Source organism: Opisthorchis viverrini (assembly GCF_000715545.1).
Source record: "Opisthorchis viverrini unplaced genomic scaffold opera_v5_334, whole genome shotgun sequence".
Taxonomy (NCBI): Eukaryota; Metazoa; Platyhelminthes; class Trematoda; order Opisthorchiida; family Opisthorchiidae; genus Opisthorchis; species Opisthorchis viverrini.
The window spans coordinates 396,242-416,747 of record NW_008751986.1 but is presented as its reverse complement, the minus strand read 5'-3'; the positions used below and the strand labels follow the sequence as shown (position 1 = coordinate 416,747).

Genomic DNA, 20,506 nt, shown 5'->3' with positions numbered 1-20,506 from the left:
CTGCTATCCGGAAAGTCAAGGAAGTGGGGCCGGCAGAAGGGACGCCACAACAGTCACACAGAGACCAGCCACCGATTCAAATATATGAGGAATGCTCTCCACGGTGGACGCAGGGTCGACGATGTCAAACACGAGGCACACGTAAGAACATCAGCACATCCGCGTCAAGTGAACCAACTTCAGGCAACAGACTGCGGTCTGGTGAGGGGACCACGTCGCATTGGAAACCGGACAGCCGTGACATACCTCCCAAGTGGAGGGTACCGGATTCCAGATCAGCATGCTGGCAGCCCCAGGGACGGACCGACGTGCGACAGAACCTCCATGAGTCATCACAGTGGAGTCCAAAGCAGCAGTCGGTTGGACAGCCCTCTCAAGGGGGAGGTGTTCGGGGGCCAGCCGTCCCTAATAACCGAACATCACATCAGTTGGATGCATGTGTCACGTGCAGGACACGGGCCAGACGTAGGCATGCCCTGATTGGTCAGAATGCCAGCCAATCCGAGTCAAGCACCTTGACTCGACGGTTCTCGCCCCCTCACGGACATTCTGGCACGACCTTGTGGAACACTCTGTGACTACCCTATAAATACAGTTGTAATGATTTTCCTTGGTCTCCATAAAGGGCTGTGTAGAGCTACCGTGCGTTTTGATATACTATAGTGGGCGGAGCAAGGAAGCCAAGGGACCGATACAGAGTTGCATTACCGTACATCAAGACGTAACACCCATAAGTTGACTAATAAAACCCACTAAATTTATAGACCTCCCAGAACCAGAAACGGCTGCTTTTGTTGTCCGATCAGGATGGTTTAATCCTCTGTTAGAAGCAGTCTGGTCATCAGGTCATGTTATACGATATCGTGATAGAATTGGTCCAGTGTGGTAACCATAATTGGTCTTTCGCGTGTGACAGGTTCAATACCCAATTTGCCACGACCACCAGTGCCAGGACCGTCTTCCAATTCATGCACCCTCCGACAGGGTAAAACCCAGTTTGACTTCTAGTCTTTTTCTGCTCCGTCGACCTACGGAGAATAAGACCAGGGAACACTTTGGATGTTACAGCTACCAGACTAATAGCATTATGGGTTTCTCACATTCCATATGTCCTTTTGAAGATTTTGCTTCATTCTTCAGCTTCTTCACTTCATATGGCACCAGTCAGTTTTTATAGCTCCAAAACTGATGCCCCTTTATGCTCCAACACTTATTCTGATTAGCATTTAAAGTTTACATTTCGTTCAACCGTTTTTACTGTCTCCAGGGCCCGTGTTGCGGGAGGCCATTCAACTCAGAGGACGACGTACGTTGCAGCAGCAACCTATGCTATCTGTAAAGAGGAAATGGGAAAAGAAATAAATTGTTCTCAATAGTTCTCTCTGAACTTCCCTAGCGCATTACCGTTTCAGTCACTAGCTGACCAGCTGACTGCAAGTTCTATGTCACCAGTGTCCTGATGACGCTGCAACAATATGAAGGAAACAAACCCTGTTCGTTGCAACGAAAATCTCTCAATGGATTTGAGCAGTACTTGTCGGAAATAGGAAATGTGGTCGTTTTGATTGTCTAACACGGTTGGCGACTTCTAAACTTGCAGACTGGAGAAACTCGTTTCGCGAGAATTTAGCTGGCTAAAGTTAGGGGGAGTTGGATGTTATCACTACATTACGAAGCCTTAATTCTGTGTTCAGGTTTGGACCTTTGCACCACTTCTATACTCTTTGGTAGATAGGTTACGTGAAATAGCGGAATTCTGCGTGGACGGAGACAGCATAGACTTCAGTACGAAACAAACGAAAATCGATGGAACAAGCGTTTACTTCTCGGAAAAATAGGGGAAGAAAAAGTGGTCATTTTTACTGCGATATATATATATATATATATACGTCACCATCTTTATGAAGACCCTATATCTCTACATGGGAAACAGACTATGGGAAACTGATCACTTTCTTTGCTATAAATCGCTTATATACGTCACATCTTTATGAAGACCCTATATCTCTACATGGGAAACAGACTATGGGAAACTGATCACTTTCTTTGCTATAAATCGCTTTTGTTATTATGGGTGTAGTTAATTAAGTAAACACGGCGTCTTTTCGACGCATTATTTGCGACTATACTAGTCCCTCCCATCAAGCACACGAATGAGTGCAACCCTTTTCAAGAGCGATTGTTCATAATGTTCTGGACATCTCACTTATATCACCAGTGCATCCCAAACGAAGATCCATATGTTCTGCTTAGGAAGTATGAAAATTAACCGCATAGTAAGAAGGTGACGGACCTCCTGTTAACAGAGCGATATTCACGAACATTTCCTTACTGAAGTCGACAGCCCACTGGGTCTTGATGAGGTCCTCCAACCAGATGTTTAGGACTCGCGGTATGATGGCTCCGATCAGGGTTTAAGATAACGGTAAATGATTCGTATTTTTCATCCGCATCCATGAACTTTGCTGTTTTCCACGGAACCAAAAGCTTGCGTGTTGGTATAGGTTGGTCAATGACCAGCATCTGCAATTGTGTAGAATATGTACTGGACCTTGGAGTGCTCAGTTCCGAATGAATAAATGTTATGCCCGATAGGCTAGCAGCGTCCGCAGTCATACATTCAAACTCTCACTTATCCCCCCCCCCCCAGTTCACACTCATTTCCGGAAGGTCTCTTGAGTGAGCAAGACCAACTGCAATAGCTAACCGAGGTAGGGCAACTTGGCTTCCACGTTTGCCACAAAGCGAGGTTTGTCCCATTGTCACGACTGGTCTCGGTATCTGAAGACAGATTACTGTGTGCCAGTTAGGTCAGCATAAGGCGTCATCTGATCACAGAGTCCAGCAGAAAGTAAAATTCGCAATTCGATTCACTCATGCAAGGTTGTTTCACAAGTAGTGGTTGGACAGTAGAAACGAACGATTTCTTACGTTGGAATTACAACCCTATATGAGATGCATGCCTCGGGATTGAGAAAATATGAGGAAAACAGTTAGTGCAAGGAACTGAGAATGTCGGTAACCGTCACTGACAAGCTACGAGCTTTAATTTGAAATGAGTGACGCCTATCGCACGGTTGACTGGTCTTTGTCTGCAGGTAGGCGTGAGAAGGTCTACCAGCTATTTTAATAGATTTGTTAGTGATTGTAAAAGGGTCCTGATGGTGGTCTTCTCTATATGGGTCTACATGTGGGTGAGCTCACAGAGGAAACAAGTCTATATGCACTCTGTGGTTCAGTGACCCGGGGAATCGACAGCTAGTTGCTGCGGGTGATTACGTGAGATTGACTCCGACAAATTACCACCAACCTGTGGGCGAATACATGGTGTGTGTAGAATCAGCCGCCGAGCGATGAATACATTCACAATGATGCTACAACTGTCTTACTGCTTCTGAGAATGGATCCGAGTAGGCCTATCTGATTGGAAGAATTATCTCAAAATCATTTTCTGTAAACGGTATTGGCGTAAAAAGAATTTGACGGAAGTATTTGCTGCTCCATGAAGTAAATGCATACACTTTTGCCGGATGTTAACTAATCCACATTCATGGTCCAAGACAGCCATTGCCAAGGCCTATGGTCTCTCGGTCGTTCTATATTCTGCTTCTAATTTTAGTATACGACTTTTTCATTTGATTATCTGTTCTCAACCGAGACCCAATTGAGACCCGGGGACCGATGTATAAAACCTTGTTTAGTTGGGGATTATTACTGCGAAGACGCTACTTATGTGAGGTGATCAGAGAACCAGCTAGTTTAGATTAGAAGAATATGTCATAGCTCAATAAACACTTAGAAATCTGGGGGCAGTGATTCTCTTGGACCAGTAGGATCTACCCGTTCCCACGACAGCATCCTATCAGCATGACTTGCAATCATGAGACGAATGCCTCACTCATTCCAGAGTGCACGAATCCTCCAGTTTTGCTCACCTCCTGTTTTGTGTTATGAAGTCCATACGTGGCCCAAGTTATGTCTCTTGTAGTCTAACGTCGTCTGCGCTGCTTTGATTCACAAATCTTTCAAGCACAGACTCAACCGCACCATGGAATTCGAATTCACAACAGTAGTGGCTAGAAATACGGTAAAAATCAATTTAGACGAACACGGAACCCAACTTTACTTATTGATTTACGGCTAATTCATTTAGCAACGGATCTCCTTATTTTCTGGTTAGTAAAACAGTGGGGATATAATTCACAGAATGGGCTTTCGATTCCCGTTCGATTCACTACATACGTGGCAGCGAAGATCTTAAAGATAGTTGAAACACCTGAAAAAATGGTTAGTTAGGCTGGCATTTTATACTAGAGTACGTATGGGATGGACAGCACCAAGGGCACCCCGAAAGGCAGAATAATTCAATAATGTATTGCAGTGGAATTGTTGAAGAACCTGAAACTTATCGGTGACAACCTTTGTGAATACTAGGAAGAAAACTGAATGTTTCGCAGAACAGCAAAGATCGAATGCCAGCTCTAGTAGTCAAGCCCTAGCACTCAGGACTGATAATATTTGTACATGCTACCGGTTTCTTAGCCATCTTGCTTGCCAAAACCATAAATTCCGACAGCCAAAGACGAAGTGCGAAATCGCCGGTTCGAACTGCCCCAAAAGCAAAGTCCGTACCTAGTTTGACCCGAAAGAGCTCATCTGGAAGTTGGATAATTGACCTCTGCTTCATCCAAGAGTGGTTGAATACACATAGTTTTCAGGGGCTACTTAAAAGGCTCTCAGTTTTCACTTAAAAGAACCCGTAGACGACATTCCCTCAACCAATTTCACATAATTTGTCTAGTGCATCCGTATTAACTAGGTCACACGACGCGCCTGATCTGCAAGCACACAAATCACATGACAAACCCTGTCCCACTCGCAACCTTGACCGATAACAAGTCAGTTCCTGTCTTGTACGCATCGGAACAAGCCATACCTTCCTATATATAGGAAGACACAGTCAACAAACATGCTCGCGCGCGTACATAGGGACAGTCATTGAACAGGTCTAGCTGCCATACTGCGGAGAAAACACATTCCCGGCGTCCGGAATTTCACCCAGGAACTCTCACAAGTTATCCACAAACGACAAGTCACCTTTTGATTTATTCCCTTGTTCGCACTGTAGTTTATCATGGAGCAGCCAGTAACTGTAAACTACTATCTACCATAGTATAAACTGTTATTAGTGCATACACCTTCTGAGTTATATTATGACTATCAATTACACAACCTGTGCACTAATAAGCCTCCACTGGAACAACAGGTCAACATATATTTTAAGCGATATGGGGTCCCAACACATTCTGCGAAGAAGTAATACTGTTCACAGGAGAACCTACCTCACAGACAGGGTTCCCAAAAATGGTTCCCATAACCAGCAATCCTGAGTGCACAATTCTTTTAGTTGGAGCGACGATAAGCGGAACTTAAAACTGTGGAGATACGTCATTCCATTAATGCTGTTGTACTAGTAAACTTGGAAAAATTTGGGGTTACCTGGGGATATTTTTGAACTCATTCTATAATTTCCCAGTCAACTTTAGATAACGTTTCCATTAAGGTACTCGCAGTTTCATGAATTTGGTGAAGTGAGCCTTTCATTTTCCCCGTTTTTATAAATTGTACATCTGCAGGGCGTTGTAGCAATTATTCACGCCTTTGAATGTGTACCTCAGTTTATTCGTTATGCATCATACTGCTTCTAAATCGCTCACAAGTGACCATTTACAATAATCCACGCAATGCTACGTCTTCCGTCAATTTTCATGGAATGACTGAGCCTAACTGATAGCAGTAATGGTTGATCCAAAGTATTCCAGCTTGATGAAAGCAAGAAATTTCCTCGAAATTTCAGAGAATCTCTCACCACAATTAACAACCGAACAGGATAGGCGTCACCATCATCATCATCGACAGCATGACATCAGTGTTGAACACCGACGCTTCACTGAAGTACAGGTTGTATGTGGGTTGGGATACTGTCAGGGCACCCACATCTAGGAAGGAGGACAATGGTCCTCAACCAAAGCCTAACCGCAAGGCAGCGGTTTTTAGAGGGAAATAGAAAATACATTTCCATTTCTACGGAATAAGTTGCCACATTTTCCAACCACCACCCTGGAGGACCAGGAGACTGTGTTTGTTTGTCAGACCTCCAACCATTTGACCAATCTGGTACGAGAGACTCTGTTAGTGTCGCCGGGACCTCCCCCCCTTAGCGTAGCTTAATGGGTCGCTGAGGTGCGCAAATCGTCACACCACGGTAAGGTCTGGTCTCTTCGAGACGACGTCGATTCTTCTGGTGAGTTAAGTGTATAAAACATCATTATGCGGCTTCTGCGGCATTGCTGCATTGAATAAAGCTTATGTTGGGTAGGTTGTTTTTTCTGTCTTTATTTCTGAGGCAACCTGTGTGCACAGCAGCCAACTTGAAGGTACCCACGAGCAGATCGACGATCTTATCCACTCGGCCACCCAAAACACGTAGACGGAAAAAATGCTGAGTACCGCGCACATCACTATCAGACCAGGTAAATAACGAAAGAAATTTCTGGTGTGATGATAAGCAGGCTCCAAGCAATCAATAGTTTCACTAAAATCAACTCATACCGATTTCACCATCGGGAGAACAGAGGAAGCAGATTGTGTCCATTCAAGGTCATAATCGGTACAGAATATAGATCGCATACTGACTCAACAAGATTGAATACGAGGACCTTTCAACTGACCTGCTGATTTGCTCAAACATATCCAGGCATTATTAGGCGCAATCTCCAATACATTATGAAGTGGACAAGCAATCCTTCCAAGCTCACTGTCACAACAATTTGTTACGTATACTTCTCAGGCATCATAATACACTCACCTATCGGCAAGTTACAAACATCTACCCACGGTTAATACGATTCTTGTAAAGATTCTTCAACCTGGCTTTACACTGAAAACCTTTTATTGAGCTTGCTTGGACTGAGTTATCGCATTATTTTTCCACGGAACTTTATCCATCCTCTTGTTAGCCGCATTAGCCTGGGTGTCTTCGCTTCAAGTTACATGTCTTTTGGGGACAACCAAAACGACAGACGATTTGCAAAAACAATCCTTGCTCTTTGCTTGTCGATTGGTTGTTATCATGCGATAGCAGAAATGGCTTTGCCGATAAAATATTGATGTGTCTGATCTCCCGTTTTTCCGTAACTTTGACTTAGCTTAACATGAGATCAACAGACCAAGTTGTACCAGGTGCAGTTCAGTTCAGTTCAACTTCAGTTTCCAGCTCAGAAATGATCTACGTAGTACAGTAGTTCTAGGTGGTATAGAGGATAAGCAAAAAGACAGAGCCACAGGTTGCAAGCGATGGCCTAATTAGTTCATTGGCGTTAACTGGTACTAAAAGTAAGGGATCTACGCAGCAAAGACGGGAGTTTCGGTGCAGCACCGCAATTAGCCGTGACATAACCCGTGTTTTCTCTGGTCCAGAGTCTCCATCCGGAAACACAGCAGTTACCAACGTGGATTAACTGACGGTTAAGGACCTTCATGCTTCGCTGTGAAGTCATGGACGGTCACCCTGATCGTATCCGTCCGCTAACGGGCTGGGCGTAGAGAGGAATACGAGGCCTATGTAGTGCATGTCTTAAACGGCACAATCTGTGTGTGGAGCGTAACCACCTTGAGGGTTACCTTTCCAAAAAACCATGTGGTATATCTCAGCATTACTGATTCATTGTTGCAACTAGATCCGGAGGCACCAATGGGCAAACACAGAAATTCGTCGAAGATCTGAATGCAGGGGTTGCTTTTCTGATCCATGAGGCAAGACAGCACGAAAAGCATCATTGTACACTACGCATGCATTGGATGTGCCAGTTTTTTCGCACCAAAAAATTACCGAAACCCATTGGGTATTTGACGAGCATAAATTCAGTTCAAGCATAGAGGCTAATGTACAAGACCTATCATCTCCGTTAAATATGAATAAGACGATTAGCTGATGTAGGAGAATCTAAAAAAGGCAAACCTGCCGAACTTACACCCAGGTGGTGGTTGTAGCGGGTGGCCAGTTGCCTGACAGTAACCAGCAGGAAATAGATCGGGAGAGCTTGCCTCCAGACACACATTGTACTTCTCCGCCCAGCCGTCATAACCGATCGTGAGAAAACCCTGAGGAGTGTTGGCGACAATATTGGCAACCCGGATTAGTTGAGGGCATCGCTTATCAACTGCTTCGCAGCGCTGCCCCGCCTGTAGCTGATCTGACGATTGTCTTGATTTAGGACGCTACATATAAGCGCGAGAAGATGGATGAGAGGGAGAAAGCAAAAATGTGGAATCAAGACAGAAAAGATAGAACGTGCGAAAATACCACCATCGATACTTAATATGCTCGTTGTGTCACAACGACCTGTATTATAATCTTGAGAAGACCTACGGTAATAAGCATTCAATCTTAAACTGGGGTTGAGGAAGACTCAAAGAATTCACTATACTAGCCTAGCCGACTAAGTTTTAGGGAAAATATGGTGCACTGGAATAAAAATTACCTTTTCAAATGCCTCTTTAGGGACGGGCTTGGAATTAGTTTCTTTCAAGTATTGCTTCCAAGTAAATCCTGTGGGGCGTGTACTCCATTCTGAAATAGAACGCAGTGTATTACAACAAGCATGAATGCATAGTTGATGTTGCATTCGCCTCGTATGAGCTGAGCAAGTACGGATTCAAGGGAGATAGTTAATAATGACGATACCTAAGTAGACTCTTGGTCCACTCATGGCCAGGTTATACGTTGAAAAACATGCACAGTAATCCCCCTATCAGAAAAGAAAAGTCATTTATGAAGGAAATCACTCACAACGTTGCTGAAAACTATTCGACAGTTGAGTCTCCCGTGAATACCAGATTGACATGCAAATGAGTGTATTTGTAGAAAGTCTATCCACCGAGAAGGTGGATAGACTGTTCAAGGACAGGAATTATGCTCATTTCTATACCGCCCCCTCTATCTTTCTGATGGACATCTTTCTGAAAGAATGTGTAATATTACCAATGTTGCCAACCTACTGCTATTACCTCTGTGTGTGTATGTCAAGCGATGGGTTTTAAAAATTCACTGACAGCATAAGTCACATCACAAGTTAGTCATCTGCCGCATTCGTTGACCGTAAGAACCGGGCACCTAATACACGCCGTTCGGAAGAAGTCAGATGTAATCAAACAAAGTATGACATATTAGGTTCTTTCGCTTAACAACACAGACGTAGAGCGGTCTACTTCGTGCCTACGAAACAACGCTATTGTGCTTACTAAACCAAGTCTTCATATGATAAGAACGATATGAAAAACGTCTCTCTGTCGATTTCTACTACAAATACTACCACATTTTCATTGGAATCTTAAGCCACAGAAATCAATCTAGATCTTCAGCTCACTGGCTTCTCCGAAGCAGAACCATTTGAAACGTGTCTCCTCATAAACGAGCGCAGCAAACCACTCGGTCCTGACTTTGGTCCCCCGTGAGAAACAAATTAGGTACCAAAATGTTCGGTCCGCTAGCCTGGAACGTTTGCCATTTGGGGATCCATTCTATGGCAGAGACGTCCTGTCAAACCCATCAAGTGTAAAGTTGGCCTGTTGGTAATTTATTTTAGGAGATCATGGTGTAGCATTAGTGAAACAACTGCAAGGTTGTGGTATCAAACCAGAAGATACACATGAACACAAGATAACTGGTCCCCTTCAGACAACTAATCCCTTTGGAGAGGTTGTAAATTCCAGCGTTACACATTTAGCATTTTCTGCAAGCTTATACCGGAAACTATTGGGGCGAAGGACATTCACACCGCTATATTGTCATCTTAAGCAGAAAATTGTAAGAAAACCTTACTGGAGGTACCATAATTTTCACGATACATTATTCTTTGGTTGAGTGCCAACAGCCCTCCTCGCTTTCTGTTGCAAGCGGAAGACTATTCTCCAAACCCCTAAAATCGCTTGTACCGCCGTCGGACACGTGAAAGCAAATTGCGGGCTAACTTGAGAAGGTGATACTCACATCTTCGACAGGAAGATGATGGTGACTTTATGCACTTGTTCCAAACTCCACCCCAACCCAATCCGTCTGGCTCCGTTTTTCACAAGGTGCACCATCTTCTCCTTGATTGCAGATGGTATGTTGGACTCCCATAAGCCATTCCAAACATCCCACCACTTTCGAACGTAACGGATAGTGAGGCTTCTAGGATCAAACGATGGATGGATAGATACTTTCCTTTTCTTAAATATCATCTTCCTGTGGTGACATTCCAAGACCAGTAGAATGGTCGAAAACAAGTACAGATGTGACCAAAAGCTAACAAGGCGATTCGATCTCCCTATACTGATCTTAACAACCTGACAGACACTGACGTCCAGCCTGACGCTGCCTCCACGGCCTTTTTGGGGTGCTACATCTAACCTGACAATAGAACGCTGCAACATATGCATTACACTTCAATAAGCAAGTAGCTTTATTCCTAAGTATGGGATTTTTTCGTCCGTCAACCCGATGTTAGTAACAACTGCACAAAAACCGCTGAGAAGCAGCAGAATTTTGTGGAGACTGACCAGAAGAGTGGGCAAAAACCATAAAAAATCGCTTGGTATTAAACCTTAAATTTGTGAGGCTTCGCCAACCTGCCTCGTATAAACATTCAAAGCCCAGATGAAAACATCCAGTGGTACCATCAAACTGATTCAGCGACGAATTTACTCCTCAGATAGCTTGTCAGTTATTTCTAGATAAAGTACGACTAACCCCTGTTATCCCATTGCATGAAAGGCGGACAAAGTACCGCTATCCTTCGCCGGTATCCTTTCGGAATAAATAGATGAGTGGCAGCCCTCCGCCACCTTGAGCGTCACCGTATCGAGCAAAAGGTATGAAGGGTTCACCGGTAGCTCTTCAAAGTATTTCATTCAAAGGTTCTTGTGATGATGCTTTCAACCCCCATAGCTGGGATAGAACCTGCTAACCAGCAGCGGCAATTCTTGAACCACTTGACAGATTACTCTAGATGTACTAATTTACTGATCGCAAACGGAAAGCTGGTGTCAGCCAAGGAGTACTCACCACTTGGAATGGATAGAACTAGTTCCTTTTCTTCACAATAGCCAACAGGATGTAAAAGTTCGGAGGTTATATGAGCCCATTGATCGAATCCGGAATCCCATCCATCGAAATGAATTAATATGTAGTCACCAATATTATCCTTCACGGTTGCCACGCATGCGATTCCAGGGTTGCGTTTGTCGACGGCTTCCAGTTTATGTCCAATACGAAACATGTGAGGGGGCAACTCGTTTGTGGGCTAGAACAAACAGAGAGAAATGAAATCTAGGCGTTGATAATTCACAAGGCCAATGTAAGTGACTACTTATGGCAGAACAGTGACAGATCTCAGAAACACCCTGTCGCTTGGAATAAGTCAGTATGTTTTTAAGGTGATGATGTGTTTGGCTGAAGTCACACCGTGGCACAAGTAGAATGGAACAACATAAACTATATAAAAGCACCTCAGTAAAGCTTTGAAATCATGAGTAGAGATATTAGGGCTTTCGTAGCCAAGGGGATCCATGAAAAATGGAGTGAATTTTTGGAAACCAGTAAAAAAGGGTGACAAATAATGTCTCAGAGAAGCATCAATAAAAACACGTTTTTCCCTTGACACTCAAACGAATGATTGACCAATGACCTTACTTAGAATCACACAGCCGGTCATGTAATCGAAAAACAGTCAGCTATAACTGAAAAGTGAAGCTGAAAATACTTCATTGCTTTAGTACGAATGAACTAATAGAACCCTTACTTACATAAAGCGTAACCATGCACCTCGAGACAAAAATTAGTCAGTGCGCTACGTTGTTTAGGAATCAACCTGAATTTTAAGTAGCTTCGACTCATCACAACATAATTGTGCAGGCTGTATAGCTTTTCCACAATGAACGGTGCTGTGTGAGCTAGTTTTCTTCTGAAGCTAGTAGTCAACGGCTCTAGACATTCGCGCGAGTAATTTGCCGTACAAAAAAATCATGCGAAATTCTATTCGTGATGCCCTGTACGCCGTAGAACTACTGCGCTGCTCCTCGGATAATCAACACCAGGCCACCAGACTGCTATCTTTGTAAACTTCTGCCAATTTCGACAGTCGCATAATTTTGATCAAGAACGAGCGAGACATAACATCCGGGCCAGAAAAGGCTGCGTTTAAAATGTGCCGAAGGGAATGATAATTCAGCAAAAGGGTTGTTTTTATCCGGACAAACGACGTCAGTAGATCAGACCCCATAAGTTATGTATGTGAAAGGGACAAAACTCTAAATGTTCTGTTCGAATATCGAACAGCATAAACTCACGCAATCCCAAGACACCCGAAACAAGTGTCGTGGAACGGCAGTATAACCCTCTTTGGTCAAAAATGCATCCCAATCGAAGGTAAGTTGCTCACGATCCGAATAACCCTTAGGTGGTTGGAGTCGACGTTTGTTGTGAGCACACCATCCCACGGGGAACAAAAATGGTGAGTCCACAGTTGTCCAAAAGTCGTATTTTTCAGGGTATCCAAGAAATCGCAGTCGAAGGCGCCTTCCCACCACTTCAACAATCTTGAACGCACAGAATAGGCTCTCATGGTGCGGATCAATTCCCTCCATGCATTGATCACACTTGAAGCTACTGGTGAGAGGTGTATTGGCTCCAAGTCTAGGAGAAATGCAGTCATTCTGTGGCGGGAAGAAACCAAACCCCATTGGGTACACCACACGCAAAAAGCAATACACTGAATAAAATGATGTAATAATCGATTACCAAGAGCGTCAGCTTATTTGGTAAGCATCTAGGACGGTTTGACATCTAAACAGCCCTTTAAAAAGGCGTAGTTGACGTCCGTGCGAATAGTAAATCATATACGAGTCGAACCTAAGAACTGCTGAACATTCGTAGATGCAGATATGAAAGACATTTACAAAACTACTGTAACGTCCAGTCACAGGATAAACTACAAAACAAAATTCCGATGTAGGTGGTATCGTGCATCCGGTAGGTGTACACACCCCCCTAGTAGTGTGGGCATTCTCAGGGTGACTTCATCTATGCCGAAGAGATGGCCGCTATGTGATCATGAGAAAGAGCAGTCTAGCTGCATCCCATTCCTTATGCCTTCTTAGGGTGGCATAAAAGCTAGTTGCTGAAAGGGCGTTACGGCTGAACGATCACCGAAATAGTGTGGAATGGTCAAATAATTTTACATGGTATCAAAAATCACTAGGAACAACTGTAAAATGGGGCTGTTGAATGAAATGGTGAGAAATACTAAGAGGGTATTTGAAAAAACAGATGATCGTATCTTGGAGCTGGAAGCCCCGGAATGAAATTTTCGCGAGTTTTAATTTTAGATGTGTTGAAGCTTGAATTTTCCGTGGGAATTCAGGAATAGTATGCAAGAATACAGATGTAAAATACAAAATCAAAGCTACCTACTTGGATTTCCAGAGGAACATGGATGAAGTGTGAGGTCGGTACACTGGACGCACCGATTTCTTTGAGGTAGCTTGGCCAATCGAACGGACCAGATCCTGTAAGAAGATAGTGCGCGTTGTCATGAGCATGTCAAGGCCAAATAAAATACCTAGCTGAAAGGCATAGCGTTTATTTATAGCCGTATTCGTTTCCAGTCGAGATGATTTGAGGATAGATTTAACCTATAACTTGCAGCTAAAAAACTGGAATGTCACTTCCATGTCACTATCCATAAGAGATGTTTAATCAGACTGACCAAAATCGACTACTTCAGAACTGTGGTTGCCATAGTGTTGCAGATTATAGAACGAGTGTGTGCATTGTCAGGTTGTCAATCAGAAAACATTCAAGTGCACTGAAACGCGTCTTCAATCGGAGCTTCTCAATTTTAGAAAGAAAAAGCAGTTGTTTCAGCAAGCCCGGTGCAACTCACTCCCTATTCATATTGCTTTTCCAGTAAATAGAGAACAGCTCTCTCAGATCATTCTATGGTGACCATTATAATCCACCAGGAGATGAGCTCTAATGGGGCAGACGAGGAATTTATACAAATGTTACCAAAATGTCCATTACTGCGATATGCAAGTCCCGAGTTTCTGAGTGTCAATATGTTTTCACTACAGAATAAAATCAGTCCCCATTATTTTTTTGAAGTTAGACTAGTAACATTTGTGATGGCATATTAAGTATATAGGTTGTTTAGCCGGTTGCCAGAAAGTTGCAACGGCAACTGTAAAACTGGGCTGGAAACGAAGAATATAAGTAGTTGTTGCAAATGGTCACCTGAAAACAGGCGATAGTTAGATGCAGCATCCTTCATAAACACATTTGTTATGTGTCACACTACCCTAAGTTCACGCGCATGAACTTTCATAACCAATCCTTGTGGGCGTAGGAATCCACAGAAAATGATAGAAACATATGAAGCACAAGGTGGCTGTATTTCTTTATGCACCACACCATGCTTTAGAACCTAAGGTTAATAACAAGAGGGAAATTGCCCTCTGTTTTTGTCATTGTTCTCCACCCGGGGGAGGTGGGATTCGAGCGAGTCGAACGGGAGTATCATAGCACAACAGCGAAAAGTGCGTAGTAGAAATGTTTCTTTAAGGTTATGATGAACGTTTTAACTAATATCGGACAGTAATATCGAAGTTAAAAACCGTCCTCTTGATTCCCCATGATGGATGCTGTAAGAGAGAATTCCACTAGCCCCTCGATCTTTGTTTCTACATGATACCTATCTAGGGGCGAACTAGTTTAGAGAACACTTGTACATCCACCATATCGTCACTATTCAACTAATTGGCATTTTCAAATCGCAAACGGCAGCGCGAATCCGTTACGAGATATGGGCACTGATTTCCTCTCATGAAACTCTCAGGGGAGCGTCAGGTCGAGAGTTTTGCGAAAAAGAGGAAAAGCAACCAAGAATTGCTGGCAAATGTTAATTTGGCCGGATAGAATATATCATATATTTTTACACACTATAATAGTAGTTTAGCAATAAGGTGTAAAAATGAATCACCAGTCATTTGACATTAGGCAGGGTAGGACAAAAAACGAACTCCTCATAGTTAACAGACCACAACCAAGGTAAGTCTCGTCATTCACAGACGACACATGCTCCGATCACTCACCATCCGTCGACCGGGGAAAGAAATGAAGACGGCTTGAGAAGGGCGAATTTTCTCAGTCTACATCACGACGAGATTTTTAAACTTAAACTAAGACTACTCGTGGAAAGTAGTAAGATGGTTCGAACTCAAATCCCAATGAACGCCGTCCATCGTGGCACGAATTGCTAATCGTAGTCGCGGATGAATCAGTTGGAAGCTAACGCTGTTTATACCAGTAAAAACAGATGGGTGATTACACAAACTAAAAAATATCGCTGGCTACTGCAGTCACCATTCTAACACGCTACCTGTCACTAGAGTAGTTTTCTGTGATTATTCAGTATCTCTACCTAAGCAGGAATAAAAGGACTTCTTGGACGGCTACTTTATTTGAAATGAAATTTTGCAAGTTAGCTATACCACTAAAATTTCAGTTGTCATCTCACACAAGAGGCAAGCGACACTTGTTTGCCAGTCAACCTTACCTAAAGAACGACAGTGACGGTGATAAAAATGGTGCGTGACAAGTGATATGATTCAGCAAGAAATACATTAGATGAGATAATAAGCCAAAACTTTTTACTGGAGATTGTGCAGGTAAAACATTACGACTTGGTGGTGGGAAGTGACTGTACCCACGCGGCCTTATCCAAAGCCTGATGAGTGTCGCTTACAGTAGCGGAATGGAGAAGGCATGAACTATGACAGGTTTAGTTGTCAGATGAGGTCACTGTCCACAGATTCAGAACCCAGAAGCAGTATTCGATCTGCATGCAACGCACGCAGTTTGGGTAGTCTGTTTAGACAAGATTAAAAGTGTAAATCACCTCTTGGCTTTTCAGGCAGAGCCAAATTACACTACCTTCCCGCTGCAACGAGAGTGAACAAGAACGGTGATTTTTTTCGTTAAAGAGACCTCGTGAACACTTGCGAGTAAAATGTGGCTTAACTGTACTCATGAGATCGTAACGTTGCACTACCGGAAAAATAAAGACATAACCAGAAACAAATTACGGTCGCCGCGACGCTGCCGTCAACACGCGAGTCCAAACGAATCACTTATACTATCCTGGATTAACCATACGAAGGTGAGAAGTTCCTACACTTGTTTTACTACAGTATCTGTGTACCTAGTTCGCTACGGCTCTCCTCTCCATGTGCGAATGTGAATTATCGGCTGGCGAAAATCAAGTGGCTTTAGCTAATTTTCAGCGAATGGAAGAAAAACAATGAGTCCTTACTTATCTGGATTAATCGGCAGGCATGCAGTAGATGGTAAGGAGCATGACAGTTTTTCCTATCGCAGCTGAATCATGATCCGACCAAATCTCAAACAGGTGCAGATGGGAGCGAGCAAGCAGTGCGCATAGGTGTGTCCCTGTAATTCCCAAGATTATCTCCTCGGCCACAAGCAAGGCAGGATCTCGCAGGTAATGTTTCAAATCATTTGTTTGTGTTGACCCGATGGGCTTATATTTCGACTGATTCCGTCTAATTACCAGTGAGAACCACTCGCCGGTCATGGTCGTGGCAACACGCACGGTTGTTATGATACCGCATCACGATAGTGGACGATACACGTGAGCCGACTTTGTGAAGCTCACTTAGGCAGAGCAGCACACAAACTTTAGTAGATTTCTGCCATTGAGGTTGATAGAAACCTTAAAGAACCGGGTCAGACGGGTCTGCTTTCATGTTATATTATACATTGAAATGAGGCGCGTCGCTAACGTGCTAATAGCTAACGAAACCCCGAACGGATTAATAACTAGGAATGACTCAAGGTGAATCAACTGTGACGATGTTGTTAAGATCCCAAAAGCAAACCGTTGGTACACAGCCAAGCGTTGCATCTTCAAATTTTCACAAAGATCTTTCTCAGCAGCAGTACAGCGATCATTGTTTACCATTATATCACAAGTTAAAGCTCAAACAAGATGCACACTTAAAATATGGTCATGTATTTTTTTCAGTTCTTTTTTAGGGCCAAATATTCTGGGTGCATGAAACAGTAAACCGGCAGGAAATACATTACCAGCCTCAATAACAAATATTCAAAACTTTAGCCACATCAGGTATAACTGACACTAAACATATCCAAGCGAGCCGTTTCAAGTCGTCTACAGAAAGCCCAAAATGGAACTAAGGACATGGCTTGGCAACCATCGAAGAAGACACAATAAGCCCATATGAGTCGGCGCTACACTGTCACAGGAAAATCGAACTAAATTTGAATCTACGTTGGTCATGTAACATGCTATCAGAACCACCCGAACAATAGGTCTTAAGGCCACTCTGTCCAAGTAGATGAGATTATTTTTACCAAAGAGCTGTTTATGCTGTACCCCGTTTTTAATCACCCGGCCAATAGTAACTGCTCTTCTTCGTCACAATCATTATTTTGACCACTGGATATGTGCTAACCTGATGAGCGGATTTCAGAAACATTAATAATCGTTAATTGGTGTTCCCGCCAGTGTAAACTGCGTCCACATGATTTTTGTAAATCAACCAGTTAAATGCCGAAGAAGAACAGTGGTCAGACTACATATGATAAGGTCCCCTCCCAGCTTTGAATTTCTAGTGCTGTAAATTGTCCTGGCAAATGTTGGATGCGGGGGGGGGGAGAAAGCACCCAGTTTAGAGACAGCTGAAACTGCGCAAGAAAGCTAGATGAAGAAAGGGCCACTGGTTGGACAAGCCTAAATTCATTTTATCGTACAGAAACTCCAAATGATCGGGGTTTCAGTGAAAACGTGGAAGGGCGGTGCAACTACAACATTCAGAACAGTCAAGTTGAGAGACTGATTTTTGAGACAAGCAAAACGCTTAACCCTCAAAAGCTAACCAATTAAGCAGAAATTCATCATACTTTCCAATAAATTTGGGTTACAGATGCCGTATGTCAAATGAGTGGCTGCAGACGTGGCGAAAAGAACGCAACATCAAACCTGAGGAGAGAAGGAGCGTTGATCAATGAACAACTTCACTTGCAATGAAAAGACAGGAAAAGGCTAGCAATAAACATCCCGAAGACAACGCAGCAGTGTTGGTGAGTTTACAATGTGGAAAATAAAAGTTGATATCGGCCAAAAGTCAAGGCGTTTTCAGGGAGTTAGTGTAATAGGACACACTGGCACTGGATACAGGGACATCAGGAACGAGTGGATGACGTCCGCTCACTTAGTCCATCAATCTAATAACAAACTCTGAGCCCCAAAACGAAATGTTATGCCAACTCCGGACAACTGCACACCACACCGTTCTATGTCTGCCTGTCCCAGCATCATTTCAAGGTTGTCAGTATTATACAAAATCGTAAGCTTCATTATCATAAAAAACTTCCGCAGCACCTCCTATTAACTGTGGAGAATCACGTCAATGACTGCAGTCTAACCCTAATAAAATCAGTTGAACTTATGAAGTTGTTTTAATTAAAAGAAGCATGGAAAAATTTTGCTTTCATAATGAATGAACGTCCCGTTGAAGGTAGGTTCTGTGAAGCTGACCTGTATTTCCCAAGCTCAAAATTAATCTACTGAGTTTTACTAGAATCAGGGTTTTAGCACTCCATTCCTCCGTTCACTATTTCACAAATTGTCGATGATGCTGATTTTTTTATCGACCGCGCCTTAAAATGATTGAAAGCCCTCGCCGGTGGAATAACTGTGGACGGGTTTGCTCAAGGCGACGAGTTTCAAACGTTTTTCCCTACCGATGATAACTCAATACAAAATTGATTGGGATCTTGGGTGGTAGTCTCCTTGTCATGAACTCAAAAACAACAGCATAATCAATTAGTTCGATTTCGCCAGCATATTCCAGATGTCTGAAGTGATGGGCTGCTTTACCAATAACCTACATAAAGAATTAGTGCGCAGAAACTGACGCAGAAGTAAAACGATGTTCTTTAGCTCTTCTTCAAGAATTAAACAAGGGACGTTATTTCGCAATTTTTTTCTCAAACCGCAACTAATGCAGTTTTCTGCGCTCAAATGCGGAAACCACGACGGTGCTGTGTCTTGCACTGGGTCGGTTAGCGGCACTGTGTTCATGTGCTGTCTGACTGTTTTTTCGGCAACAAGCTTATAGATAATTAAAGATAAGCGAAGTAACGGAAAAGCCACACATTTCATTGTAGTAAGTACTTCGCAAACCTCGGTGGCTTATTACATTTTTATGGATACCCAAACTGTCTATCGTATCGAGTAGACACCCGCGATTATTTCTTTGTTGGATGTACATACATATAGCAGCGTACATGATCCACAAGAGGTAAGTCATCCTACAAGTGTCATTAAATATGGTCCCTCTGATATACGAGTACCTAAGTGATATGACCGAATTTGTTTGGTTTTTTCGAAGTGGGAATACCGTGGTGTAAGATTCCTGTCAGCTTAGGAATTTTGAAAAGAAATCCCATTAAAAACACCATAATGTGCCTTTCTGGGAAATAACGACGAATTTTATAGGATGATGAAAAGTTCAAGGAAACTACGATAAGCACTGAGCACCAATAACCTCAGCAATTAACTGGTGTTTTCCTAGGAGACGTCCAACTCGCCTTAGGAAGGAATGCTATTCAGATGTGTGAAGCTTGATCTCACCCAGCCATTCTGAATAAATAAAGTCGCTTCTGTCCCAGCAAAAATCTCTACTACTATGGAGTGGTGCAGTAGAATTCGGAGGGCCACCCAAATTTAAGGGAAAAACAAATAAAATCGGACAGTTGGGAGACCTCGCGCTAGCCGACGAATTTATCAAGCATCCGAAAACGAACAGAACTAGTTGATGTGCTTACGGAGTCCAAGGCCTAGCAGTTCAAGAACGTGATGCATGAAATACGGTGCTCAGTACTTACTTATAATAGGCGTGGGAATCACAGACTGACGTTCTTTTGGCTGAATGGCTATCTCGGTGACATCAGACTCGAGGGTGCGTTGCTTACGGGGGCGGCCTACGGTAGACTGCTTCCCATTGACCATTGGAGAATCTACATGTCCGTTCGTATTGGCCGTTCCCTTCATTCTGTCCGCCGATATGTCTAAGCCACGCTTCTTTTGTCCCTCGCTATTGGATAGCAGTGTTCTATATCTGCCCGTGTTGGGAGCAAGTGAATTACGCTCTAAAAAATAAAAGGCAATACTACTCAAATAAGTAACATGGAGTAAATAAGAAAATCAGAGTATCAACTGGTCACCAGAAAAATAGATAGCCCTGAAGGGGATAATTCACTGAAATACGAAAAACTGGGAAGCTGCTCGATGTAAGTGAAATTCAAACTTACGTTTACTTAATCCAATATTTTTTTCGAAATTTTTTCCTCTTCGCTGCC

The 20,506-nt window shown here is 43.2% G+C and overlaps 1 protein-coding gene across 1 annotated transcript; it reads right to left on the bottom strand.

Annotated features, from left to right (window-relative positions):
• Nucleotides 1-7,967: 7,967 nt before the first annotated feature.
• T265_10052 (hypothetical protein) lies at nucleotides 7,968-20,198 on the bottom strand (the record flags this gene model as incomplete). The annotated part of the gene is made up of 6 exons (XM_009176306.1): nucleotides 7,968-8,005; nucleotides 8,034-8,255; nucleotides 11,066-11,345; nucleotides 12,391-12,756; nucleotides 13,514-13,608; nucleotides 20,033-20,198. 6 exons carry the CDS (start codon nucleotides 20,196-20,198, stop codon nucleotides 7,968-7,970), a joined length of 1,167 nt encoding a protein of 388 aa, XP_009174570.1.
• Nucleotides 20,199-20,506: the final 308 nt, after the last annotated feature.